The sequence below is a fragment of the Schistocerca americana genome, chromosome 5 (assembly GCF_021461395.2).
Source record: "Schistocerca americana isolate TAMUIC-IGC-003095 chromosome 5, iqSchAmer2.1, whole genome shotgun sequence".
In the NCBI taxonomy this organism is placed as follows: domain Eukaryota; kingdom Metazoa; phylum Arthropoda; class Insecta; order Orthoptera; family Acrididae; genus Schistocerca; species Schistocerca americana.
In genome coordinates, this window is record NC_060123.1 from 678,668,116 (window position 1) to 678,681,674 (window position 13,559).

General features: G+C 44.2%; 1 protein-coding gene across 1 annotated transcript in view; it reads right to left on the reverse strand.

The window, feature by feature from the left end:
* Positions 1 to 13,437, reverse strand: part of LOC124615967 (6-pyruvoyl tetrahydrobiopterin synthase) — a 30,450-nt gene extending 17,013 nt beyond the window's left edge. Inside the window, exons 1-2 of the mRNA XM_047144167.1 lie at positions 13,233 to 13,437; positions 13,051 to 13,130 (exon numbers count right to left, since the gene is read on the reverse strand). Coding sequence (XP_047000123.1) covers positions 13,051 to 13,130; positions 13,233 to 13,300 — 148 coding nt within the window. The 5' untranslated portion in view covers positions 13,301 to 13,437. The remainder of the gene's footprint in view (positions 1 to 13,050; positions 13,131 to 13,232) is intronic.
* Positions 13,438 to 13,559: the final 122 nt, after the last annotated feature.

Below are 13,559 nucleotides of genomic sequence, written 5' to 3' on the forward strand. Positions count from 1 at the left end.
GAATCCTGTCAAACGTGCTATCAGCACTACACAAGTGACCTTCATCCAGCTGAAGATATCTGCTACCAGCACTAGCCCACATCTGGAACAGTCATCTCCCTGAGGAATAATCCACTGTAAATGACAGTGCAAGAACAGTATCAACATCTATATATGATAAAATTCCATTGCTGCTTTATACTTTACACTGTTGAAGTCAATATGCCACTGTATTTGGTGATACTTGGCTCCCACCTCTACACCTCTCATGTGCAATAACAATCTACAAGAGGTGTTCAAACTACTTCAGGTCTTTTATCTCATCCAGAAACAGAAGACAAACATGGAGCTAGTTCTGGAGATAGACCACAACAGCAGAGAGGTCACCACCAAAGCCAGTGTATACAGCCAGCAGATGTAATATGGGACTGATTACAGAAGTTATGACAACAAGGAGGGCACCTCCAACCTGGTATTAGTTCCTGTACTGTTAGAACAGAGCCAAGAAGATACCACCGATCTTCATGTGACCTCAGAGCCACACCAGTGGCACCATGTGGTCTGGGTTACAGGCACTTTGTGTTTGATTCTCGTCATATATCTGTCTGCCTCAAGTTTTGTACACTGTCAGTAGATTATTGTGATCTGGAACCTGCATATGACTCTGCTTCAGATCGCCGCTGGACTCTGTATGCGATTGTGCAGAGTCTACTAGTTTTTTTTTTTTTTTGTCATCAGTCTACTGACTGGTTTGATGCGGCCCGCCACAAATTCCTTTCCTGTGCTAACCTCTTCATCTCAGAGTAGCACTTGTAACCTATGTCCTCAATTATTTGCTTGACGTATTCCAATCTCTGTCTTCCTCTACAGTTTTTGCCCTCTACAGCTCCCTCTAGTACCATGGAAGTCATTCCCTCATGTCTTAGCAGATGTCCTATCATTCTGTCCCTTCTCCTTATCAGTGTTTTCCACATATTCCTTTCCTCTCCGATTCTGCGTAGAACCTCCTCATTCCTTACCTTATCAGTCCACTTAATTTTCAACATTCATCTATAGCACCACATCTCAAATGCTTCGATTCTCTTCTGTTCCGGTTTTCCCACAGTCCATGTTTCACTACCATACAATGCTGTACTCCAGATGTACATCCTCAGAAATTTCTTCCTCAAATTAAGGCCAGTATTTGATATTAGTAGACTTCTCTTGGCCAGAAATGCCTTTTTTGCCATAGCGAGTCTGCTTTTGATGTCCTCCTTGCTCCGACCGTCATTGGTTATTTTACTGCCTAGGTAGCAGAGTTCCTTAACTTCATTGACTTCATGACCATCAATCCTGATGTTAAGTTTCTCGCTGTTTTCATTTCTACTACTTCTCATTACCTTCGTCTTTCTCCGATTTACTCTCAAACCATACTGTGTACTCATTAGACTGTTCATTCCGTTCAGCAGATCATTTAATTCTTCTTCACTTTCACTCAGGATAGCAATGTCATCAGCGAATCGTATCATTGATATCCTTTCACCTTGTATTTTTATTCCACTCCTGAACCTTTCTTTTATTTCCATCATTGCTTCCTCGATGTACAGATTGAAGAGTAGGGGCGAAAGGCTACAGCCTTGTCTTACACCCTTCTTAATACGAGCACTTTGTTCTTGATCGTCCACTCTTATTATTCCCTCTTGGTTGTTGTACACATTGTATATGAGCCGTCTCTCCCTATAGCTCACCCCTACTTTTTTCAGAATCTCGAACAGCTTGCTAGTAAGTGTGTATTAAATATTAGTTAGAATTGGAAACTAGGCACGCTGAATCCTGTTGCTGAAACTCCCTTGGCAATCTTTTCAGACACTTCATCCCACCTGCGGGTATGGTTTTGCAGCAGCATGTTCATGGAGCCTGGGAAACATTAGGTGTTACTCCAAAATCTGATTTAAAAACAGTGCACTTTCCCACCATTCCTTGTAAAGCTCCTGTCTTCATATGACACCATAAAATATTTCAGGTTAATGGTCTAACACCACATTTTCACAATACACACCAATCACTGTCCACTGACTTTTGTATTTTTGCAGCTTCAGAACAACTATAAACCACTTCAACTGAACCATCTGAATTTCATTGCCAGTTCATGATCAACATTTGGCACATCACTGACAACAAGAATGTGGATGCTGACACTCTGTATAGTTAGCACCATACTCAGCCACCAGATTTCAACAACCTAGAAACAGCGCACAGCTATAACTTTAAATGAAGGATGCGCTGCAAGGAACATTGGCCCATCAACTGCTGTGTGTGCCACTGCCAGGCACTCATGTAGCAGTGTACTCTAGTGAAGCCACAGGCTGATATAACCACATACACCAAACATCACTATGCCACTGCTTCTTCGAGCCTTCGCACTGACTAAGTCATCCACGCATCCACGTAGTGAGAGCACTGGTGACATTACCTTGTATGGCCTAATGTGCATAAGCACTGAAATTCGTTCATCCCAGAATGCACTCCTGCCAGAAGTGAAAAGTGACATGCCACATCCAGGCACCACTCGAAAACTTTGTTACTTCTGATGCTCGTTTTGCACATCTGCATGTGGATCTTGATGGCCCCCCACCACCTGCTCTCACAACTTCTATTACTGCCTGACTGTGATCAACAGGTCTGGAAGGTGGCCATAGGTTTTACCTTTACAAGATGAGACAACATAAAGAGTAGCCTGCACTTTTACTCTCAGTTGGATATTGTGTATCGGTTACCCAGAATATGAGATGTGATCAAGATTGCCAATGGGTGGCAGAGGTGTTCAGTACTACAGCACAACTTCATGCTTCTCACCACAGAATAACAACAATATATCATGGAGCTTTTACTTCTGTGGTAGACTGCTTTCACTGTTCTCTTATGGCTGCCATAAAGTGCCACTTGAAGGGGTGAACCTACTCCCACTAGCACTACTTGGACTGCACAGTGATATGAGTGACGATTGTCAGCTTCTTTGCAGCAGACCACCTCAATCATAATCAGCTGCAAATTCTGTGCATGTTCTTTGTCCCAATCTGCCACACATGCTAGCACGGCACCTACATTTGTAACAAACCTCCAGAAAAAGATGGGAGAGTTGTGACCAAAGCATGCCTTTGCACCATACAAGCGGGTTGTGTGTTTTTGCAGACCTGGGCATTATGCATCACAGATTGTTTTGCACCGAGGCCCATTGCACAAAATGGACTCATCTTCCCAAGGCCCCACTCAGTCATAGAACACAGTGACAGTGCACTGATTCTCCAGGTAAAAATTGACAAACCTGAGTGCCAAAGACATCATTGAACTGCCAACCACTTCCTGGGACTGCATTGCTTCTCCATTCCCAACAACTCAGCCAGTGGCCACTGCACACCCAGATACAGATGCTTCACTGCATCACGAGAAGAGGTTACAACTGTCACCACATGAAAGTGACTACTAATACTATGCCACTGGCATGGCAATTTCATGAACTGACAATTATTGTATGTTTCTCCCTGCAGAAGGTGTGCTGTAGTGGCCTCAGCACCACACATTATACACCTGGGAACCAGCAACATTGTTAAAGAGATTTACCAGTACTATAGGAGGCCACCTGGGGGTAAGATAGCCAGTCTGCACCTACGCAGTGAATCAGATGGATACTGGACATATGCACTATAATGTATAAAATTATGTACGCCACAGTTATCATCTTGGGTGTACCCGCCAAGACGGAGGAGGAGGAGATGGAGGGTTGGTTGGTTTAGAGGTGGGAGAAGGGACCAAACTACGAGGTCATCAGTCCCTTGTTCCTAATAAAACAATGCCACAAGTGTGAGAATAAAATGAACGAAACATATAACACAAAACAGAAAGAAATGAAAAGCCACAAGAACAAAGGGAAGGCAGTGAACACTAAAAGGAACAAAAGAGGGCAAGAAAACAACAGAGAGATGCTAGAAACAGAAGAGCGTAAAACATGAAAGCAGATTACAGTGGCTGTCCAACCACGAAAATAAAAAGGTAAAGCCAGCCACTCTGCAACACATTAAAACCTCCACCCTAAAAGCCCTAGGGTAAAGGACACAAGAGAGACAAAGGACATGCGATAAAACTTACATAGAAGTATAAAACCTACTCTCATGGATAAAACGTAAAACTAAAGCTGCTGTGGAGGCATTGTCACCCAACACTGAAGGCAGGGTGCTGGGAAAGATAAAAGTCTGCCGCAGAGCGGCTAAAAGTGGGCAGTCCAGCAAGAGGTGGACAACTGTCATTTGGGAGCCACAGCTACACTGAAGTGGGTCTGCGCATCGGAGTAGGTATCCACGTGTTAACCATGTATGGCCAATGTGGAGCCGGCATAGGACAACTGATTCCCTGCGAGAGGCCTGCATGGAAGACGTCCACACATTCATAGTCTCCTTCATGACATGCAGTTTGTTGTGTGTGCTGTTATGCCATTCTGTCTCCCAAAGCCGGGAAACCCTGCGGTGTAAGACAGAACGCAGGTCAGCTTCAGAGATGCCTATCTCCAGAAGCGGTTTCTGCATCGCCTGTTTGGCCAGCCTGTCGGCAAGTTCATTGCCAGGGATCCCGATGTGTCCTGGGGTCCACACAAACACCACGGAATGGCGGGACTGTTCCAGGGCATAGTTGGACTCCTGAATGGATGCTACCAGAGGGTGGCGAGGGTAGCACTGGTCGATAGCTTGTAGGCTGCTCAATTAGTCAGTACACAAGAGAAATGACTTGCCAGGGCATGAGCGGGTGTACTCAAGAGCACGAGATATGGTTGTCAGCTCTGCAGTGAAAACACTGCAGCCAACTGGTAAGGAGTGCTGCTCAATATGTCCTCCATGAACATATGTGAAGCCTACATGACCATCAGTCATTGAGCCGTCGGTGTAAATGACTTCTGAGCCCTGGAACACGTCAAGAATCAAGAGGAAGTGACAGCAGAGAGCGGCGGGGTTAACGGAGTCCTTAGGGCCATGCAAAATGTCCAGACGAAGCTGCGGCCGAGGCGTACACCATGCAGGCATACATGAACAGACGGCAAGTAGAGGTGGTAAAGGGAAGGACTCCAGCTCAGAGAGAAGGGACCACAGGTAAACCACAATTGTCAACCCCGATCTGGGCCGCCAATGTGGGAGATGGACTGCTGCGAGTGGGAAAAGGAGACGGTAATTCAGATGCTCAGGGGAACTATGAATGTGTGCTGTGAAACTGGTGAGCAGTTGCGCATGTCCGATCTGCAATGGAGGGACACCAGCCTCCACCAGTACGCTGGTCACCGGACTCATCCTAAAAGCTCCTGTCACTGATTGAACCCCAAAGTGGTGCACAGGGTCGAGTAAATGCAATGCTGAAGGCACTGCCGCACCATAAACCACACCCCCATAGTCAATTCAGGATTGGACAAGGGATCTGTAGAACTGCAGCAGTGTAGAGCGATCTGCACCCCAATTGATGTTGCTCAGGCAACGAAGGGCATCGAGGTGCTGTCAGCACTTCTGCATAAGTTGACGAAGATGAGGGAGCCAAAAGTCAATCAAGCGTCAAAAACTAGTCCTAGGAATTGATATGTCTCCACTACAGTGAGTGGATCATCATTAAGGTAAAGTGCGGGTTCCGGATGAATGGTATGACACCGACAGAAGTGCATGACACACAACTTTGCAGCTGAAAACTGGAAGCTGTGGGCTAGAGCCCATGACTGTGCCCTGTGGATAGCTCCCTGGAGGTGCCAGTTTGAGTAAAAGTAGAACATATAACGCAGTATACCCAGATCAATTTGTGATGGAATCTCAAAAACTATCTTACCATCCTGAAACTTCCTAAAACAAAGGAAATCCTCCCACTGTGCTACATGCTGACAAGACCACTGTGCAAATCCCATCCTTGTAATATTCTGGATAATACCAAGTCCTTATTGGTCCCTCCGTAAGAGATCTTGGGATGATATTGGATGGAAATTTTACCTGCAGTGAGAAGCATATTTTAAGCAATGTATTGTCACTGCTTCTTATCCTGCAGAAACACAAGAATCCGAGTTAAAAGACAAGAAACAGAAAAAGTTCATGGTTTACAACAGCTGTGACTCTCCAAAATAAGATATAAATTGTAATATTCCTACCACCTTGACAATTCCTTTCATTTTGGTGGGATTCACTCCCTACTTACCTTTCTAACATCACATTGCTCCTCCTTACATAGGTATCTCTTGATTATATATAAGTGGAAGATAGTATTACCACAAAGTATGCTTGCTCCATTGTTTCCTCACATACCTATTCTCATATACTAAAGACATCTACAATATGCATGATATACTTTACCTTTATATTCCAAATAATTTACTTTGAGGCCCCACTCTTCCTATCCCAGGATTATGTAAAGTTCTTACAAGCACCCAACAGCCAAACGACGTGTGCCATAATAGCAAAAATTGGACATGGCTCTGCTTTCACTAAATTGCTCAACCTTTGAAACAGCAGCTGCACAGACTTTGGTTCTCACCAAGCCTCCAAACACCAACTGAGCAACTGCTCAAATTGACACCTTTTTCTCTTCGCTGTCTCATTTTATTTTGTTTCCAAGATTCTGGTCCAATTATAGCTTTTTGCAACTATTATTACAATAGATATCAATGATGTACCCCTTAAACCAAGAGTGCCTGAAGGCCCTTATTTAGCTATGATAAATAAGATGATGATAATTTGAGGTGAGGGATGCTCGACATCATGGTCATCAGCGCTGTGACGAAAAGTCGGCATCCTGATCTCATGGGTGTGGACAAAAGCTGTCCCCACATGTGGAGCAGTTTATAACTTATTAAAGTCTGCCTCCCTTCCTCAACAATTTAGGGATGAGCCCTGACAGTTCAAAACTTTCACCGCTCTTGTAACACTGGAATTAGTATCTGCGAGGATGGTGGTCAGGTCTCCATCGAGACTGAGGGTTGCCCTCATATCAGTATGTAGCACACACATTGCCACAATACGCTGACCTGAACGTGGCACGCCACAAACTTTACAGAGTGGTGGATCCTCTCGCCGGAGGAGAAAGCCATGTGTTAAAGGGCTTGTCTGATGTGCAGTCTGGTAAGCAGAACTTCCTTCCAGTGGTAAGGCTGACATGAAGTCCGCCATACCTTTGTGGCCAATTTGAGCGACTGCAGTTTGTTTTCTATCACCAGCAACCATTCTGTCTCCCACTGATGCATGACCCGTCTGTCAGAAAATGAGATGATGGCGTGCAGCGGGATGGGTCATTGATGGACGGTCCTTCCTTGGTGGCTTTGTCAGCCATGCTGTTGCCCTGTGACCAGGTACCCAGCAAAAGATCACCTTCTTGCCACGGTGTTGGAGCCACTGTAAGGAGTCATGGATGAGCTGAATCAGCTGCTCTACTGGATACGTTTGATGAAGTGCTTGCAGTCCACTAAATGAGTCTGAACAGACAAGAAATCTTCTACAGTGATGTTGGTGAATCCTCCCCAGTGCTATCAGAATGCCATACAATTCTGCATCACAATTTGTAAATTATTCCAGAAGATGCACTTTAAAAACACTATCAGGGAAAACAGCAGAACAACTGAGAACATTCTCTTGCTGAGATCCATCTATATAAACAATAATAAAAATGTGGTACATACTTAAAATGGATGAAACCAAGTTGTAAAAACATAATCCGGAGGACAAGTTGTCTTGTACTTTGTCAAGCTTAACATCACTTTGGGCCTCTGAAGACACCAAGATGGCAATGTGGTCCATCCCTGGCTGTGTATTTTGATGCCTGATAGATCCAGATCTGTGAGACAGTCTGTAGCACGTATTCCAAATGACTTGGTCACATGGGGCCGATTCCTGAACAACCGTTCAAAGGTGTCAATGACTGAGGCAAGACTGAGATTTTCAACACCTGTCAAGCCAAAAGGACACGCTGACGAATCCAGAGTGTGGTTCACCAGCCTCTGCACACAGATTCTGAACTAGGCTGGTCCGAAAGGCTCCAGTCGATATCCGAATGCCTTCATGGTTGACAGCATCTAACACCTTGAGGTAGGAAGGACAGGCTGATCTGTAGACCATGTTTCCATAATCTAAACGTGATCGAACAAATGCCCTATAAAACTGCAGGAGGCAGCATCTGGCAGCTCTCCATGTCTTTCCGCTAAGGCATTTCAAAATATTCAATGACTGGAAGCCCTTTGTTCAAAGGTTGGTTGGTTGGTTTAAAAAGGGGAGGGGGGAGGGGGAGGAAAGGGACCAAACTGTGAGGTCATTGGTCTCTTGTTCTCAGTAGAACAATTACCCAAGGGAAAGAAGAAAACGTAAGGCACAATAACAGGAGAAAAGAAGAACCAGAAGAATGACAGAAGGATAAGAAACACAACAATGGACAAAACAGGACAAGTAAACTACCGAGACGCTAGAAACAGGGAGAGGAGATAAAAAACAAGAAAGCAGATTACCATGGCTGGCTGACCATAAGAATAAAAAAGGAGAAGCCAGCCACTCTGCAACACATTAAAACCTCCATCCTAAAAGCCCTAGGGTGGAGGACACAGAGGGACAAAGGACACACACTGAAACTCAGATCAAATGATAAAACCCTACCTCATGAACAGAACGTAAAACTAAAGCTGCTGTTGAGGCACTGTCGCCCAACATTGAAGGTAGGGTGCTGGGAAAGTTAAAAGTCTGCTGCAAAGAAGCTAAATGTGGGCAGTCCAGCAAGAGGTAGACAACTGTCATTTGGGAGCCACAGCGACACCTAGGTGGGTCCTCACGATGGAGGAGGTAACCATGTGTGAGCGGAGTTGACAAAGGACAACTGATTCCCTGGGAGAAGCCCACATGGAAGACTTCCACACATTCGCAGTCTCCTTAATGACACACAGTTTGTTGTGCATACTGTTATGCCACTCCGTCTTCCAAAACCAAAAAACCTAGCAGCATAAGACAGAAAACAGGTCAGTTTCAGAGATACCCATCTCCAGGAGCTGTTTATGCATAGCCTGTTTGGCCAGCCTGTCAGCAAGTTCATTGCCTGCGATGCCGACGTGTCCTGGGATTCACACAAACACCACTGAACAACTGGACCTTTCCAGGCAGAGATGGTCTCCTGGATGTTCGCTACGAAAGGGTGGTGAAGGTAGCACTGGTTGTAGCTTCTAAGCTGCTCAGGGAGTCAGAACAGAGAAGGAATGACTCACCAGAACAGAAACTGATGTACTGAAGTGCACGAGATATGGCCACAAGCTCTACAGTGAATACACTGCAGCCAGCGGGCAAGGAATGCTGTTCAATATAGCCTCTGTGGACATAGGCGAAGCCAACATTACCATCGGCCATCAAGCCGTTAGTGTAAACAATTTCAGAGCCCCAGAACACGTCAAGAATCGAGAGGAAGTGACAGCGGAGAGCGGTGGGGTTCACGGAGTCCTTAGGGCTATGCAAAAGGTCCAGACAAAGCTTTGGTGGAGGTGTACATCATGGAGGTGTACGTGAATGGACCTCAAGTAGAGGTGGTAAAGGGAAGGACTCCAGTTCAGAGAGAAGGGATCGCACGCGAACCGCAACCGTGGGCCCTGATCTGGGCCACCAGTGCAGGAAATGAACTGTTGCGGGTGGGAAAAGAAGACGGTGATTTAGATGCTCAGGAGAACTACAAATGTGTGCAACATAACTGGCGAGCAGTTGTGTGTGTCGGATTCGCAATGGAGGGTCTCTGGCCTCCACCAGGACACTGGTCACCGGACTCGTTCTAAAAGCTCCCGTTGCTGAACGAACGCCACAGTGGTGCACTGGGTCGACGAAATGCAACGCTGAGGGCACCGCCGAACCATAAACCAGACTCCCATAGCCAAGGTGGGATTGTACAAGGGCTCTGTACAGCTGCAGCAGCTTAGAACTATCTGCATTCCAGTTGGTGTTGCTCAGGCAGCGGAGAGCATTGAGGCGCTGCCAGCACTCCTGCTTAAGCTGATGAAGGTGAGGTAGCCAAGTCAATTGGGCGTCGAAAACCAGTCTTAAGAAACGATACATCTCCACTACAGTGAGTGGATCATCATTAAGATAAAATTCAGGTTCTGGATGAAAGGTCAGCAACAGGAAACTAAAACAAGGATATATATATTTTCAGTAAACTAGATTAAAAAAATCAGTAGTGTCGTATCTCAATTAGGAACTTGAAACTCTCAGCGTGGGGCAGGAGCATGTAGATGAACTCCGTCTCAAGTTTAAAAGAATAGTTGACCATACACTGAATAGATATGTACCCAATAGAACAGTTCATAATGGGAGATAACCTCCCTGGTATACAGTCACTGTAAAGAAACTTCTAAAGAAACAGGGATTACTGCATAATAGGTGTGAAGCAAAGTGTTGGGCTATAAATAGAGAGATGCTGAATGAACATGTCTGGCTGTCAAGTGAACAGTGTGTGATGCCTTCAATAACTACTGCAGCAGAATATTGTCAAGTGACCTTTCACAGAACTCAAAGAAATTCTGGTTGTATGTAAAGATTGTTAGTGGCACCAGGTGTCAGTACCTAGTGAAGGAAACAGGAACCAAAATTAAGGATAGTAAAGCAAAAGCTGAAATACTTAACTCTGTTTTCAAATGTTCCTTTACAAAGGAAAACCTGGGAGAATTGGCCCAGTTTAATACTTGCACCACTGAAAAGATTAATGAAATAACTATTAGTGTGAGTGGTGTTGAGAAATAGCTGAAATTGTTAAAACTGAAAAAAACTCCAGGGCCCAAAGGAATTCCTGTCAGATTCTATACTGAACTTGAAGCTGTGTTAGTTCATCTCCTAACTATTAGGTAGGTCCCTCGAACAAAACTGATGCTCAGTTTTCGGAAAAAGCCACAGGCCACACCCATCTACAAGAAGGTTAGTAGAAGCGATGCACATAACTACCGTCCAGTATCCCTGACATTAATTTTTTGTAGACTCAGAATATATTCTGTGCTCACACATAATGAGGTATCTTGAACAGATTGACCTCCTCAATGCCAGCCAGCATGGTTTTCCAAAACACTGATCATGTGAAACCCAACTTGCACTTTTCTCACTTGTCTTACTGAAAGTTTTGGATCAAGGCAATCAGGTAGCTGCTGTATTTCTTGATTTCCATAAAGCATTTGACTCGGTACTACACAGCTTATTGACAGAAGTACAATCATATGGGGTACCATGTGAAATTTGTGACTGGATTAAGAATTTTTGACAGGGAGGATGCAACATGTTAGCTTGGTTGGAGAGTCATTGTCAGACGTAGATGTAACATTGGGCATGCCGCAAGGAAGTGTGTTGGGACCCTTGCTGTTCATGTTGTATATTAATGTCCTTACAGACAATATTAATAGTAAAATCCGGCTTTCTGCAGATGATGGCATTAATGGAAATGGAAATGCCACGTGGCTAGGGCCTCCCTTCGGGTAGACCATTTGCCCGGTGCAAGTCTTTCGAGTTGACACCACTTCGGGAACTTGCGTGTCGATGGGGATGAAATGATGATGATAAGGACAACACAACACCCAGTCCCTGAGCAGAGAAAACCTCTGACCCAGCCGGGAATCGAACCCGGGCCATTATGTGTGACATTCCGTTGCGCTGACCACTCAGCTACCAGGGACGGACATGGCATTAATTGTAATGAAGTACTGTCTGAGAGAAGCTGCATAAATAATCAGTCACATCTTGATAAGATTTCAGTGTGGTTCAGAAATTGGGAACTTGCTCTACATATTCAGAAATGTAAAATATTGCACTTCACAAAATGAAAAAAAAAAAAAAAAAAACCATAGTAACCTAAGACTACAATATCGATGAGTTACTGTTGAAATCAACCAACTAATACAAATACCTAAGTATAACACTTTGTAGGTATATGAAATGGAATTATCACAGAGGTTAAGTCATGGGTAACGCAGGTGGTAGACATTGGTTTATTGGTAGAATACTGGGGAAGTGCAATCAGTCTACAAAAGAAAATGCTTACAAATCACTCATGCAATCTGTTCTAGAATGCGCTTAAGTGTGTGGGACCTGTACCAAATAAACTTGACAGGAAATATGGAATGTATACAGAGAAGAGCAGCACAAATGGTCACAGGTTTGTTTAATCCATGGGAGAGTGTCACAGAGATACTGAAGGAACTGAACTGGAAGACTCTTGAAGACAGACATAAACTATCCCGAGAAAGTCTATTAACAAAGCTTCAAGAACTGGCCATGAATGATTACCCTAGGAACATACTACAACCCCCTACGTGTCACTCACATAGGGACTGTGAAGATGAGATTAGAATAATTACTGCATGCATAGAGACAACCATTCTCCCCACACTCCGTGAGTGAGTGGAACAAGAAGAAATGCACCTCACAGTGATTTGGCAGTGTGTAGATGAAGATGCAGCAATGACTTTACATGAAGAATTGAGAGAGAGAGAGAGAGAGAGGATTAAATGTGTCTATCATATTAAGTGACCTGAGTACAAACAAATTGGGAAAATTTTAGAAATGAATTGAGTCACTTTATATGTGGTCATTCTTTCTTGACAAACACAATGTTGATAAACTGATTCTTGACAGCAGTGTCTGTGCAATGTAACATAGCTCTCTGCGTAGGAGTGTGCCGTCTTCCATTCCACAGCCACTTCTGTCACATGAAAAAAGATGTAATTCCTCCCATAGTTTTGAATAAGTTTGGTCCCTTACATGTAGCAATAAGAGCATAGGGCCAATGACAAAATAATTACTCAAGTTTCTGTAGGGACTAAATGGCAATTGAAGTTTTTTGTTTGTTTGTGTACGTTGGTAAAGGCACTAGTTTTCAATCACATCCAGTGTGCAAGTCCCCTCTTCCTTCCCGGTTACCTCACTAGTTCACATACTGATGGATGGAGTGCTTAGAAAACCCATTTACTTTGTTCAGTCGCTAGAGCAACTTAACATTCAACAATCTGGGAGACTTGGAGTTTGTGCAGGTGGTCATTTCCATACACTGCAGTATGTGTTTTCTTGTGCTTTACCCTATACTTACCGACATAATTGTGGCCATGCCCGTGAAAGTTGTTGCATTTCCCGTATGTTACACGGTTTTCTTCATCTGTAAGCTGTGGACTGTAAAAAAAAAAAAAAAAAAAATCAAATTTCAGTAGGAATGATAAGCAGAGAATTTAAAGCGAACACTTTAAACAGCGCGCTCGCTGCGGAGAGTTTTACCTGTGTAATCTGTGACAAGCGCTGAATATTTCCCTACGAGTGAGGTACGCTACTGGATTGCCCGCCATTGATCTATGTGACGAGAACAAAATTGGGCACAGACACAGAAAGATCCGTGGTCAACTTGTTACCTAACGAAAAGCCACTGACATACTCTTTTTTTTACCAATGCGGGTCGTCTGACAACTCGCTCAACTATCTCACATAACAGGTGTCTCCGGCATTACCAACCGTTATTTACGTAACCGAAAAGCTTCAAGTTTTCTAGGGATAACGTTGTAAACAACCAAAGTGAAAATTATTCAGTTTGTTTGTCACTTGACCATT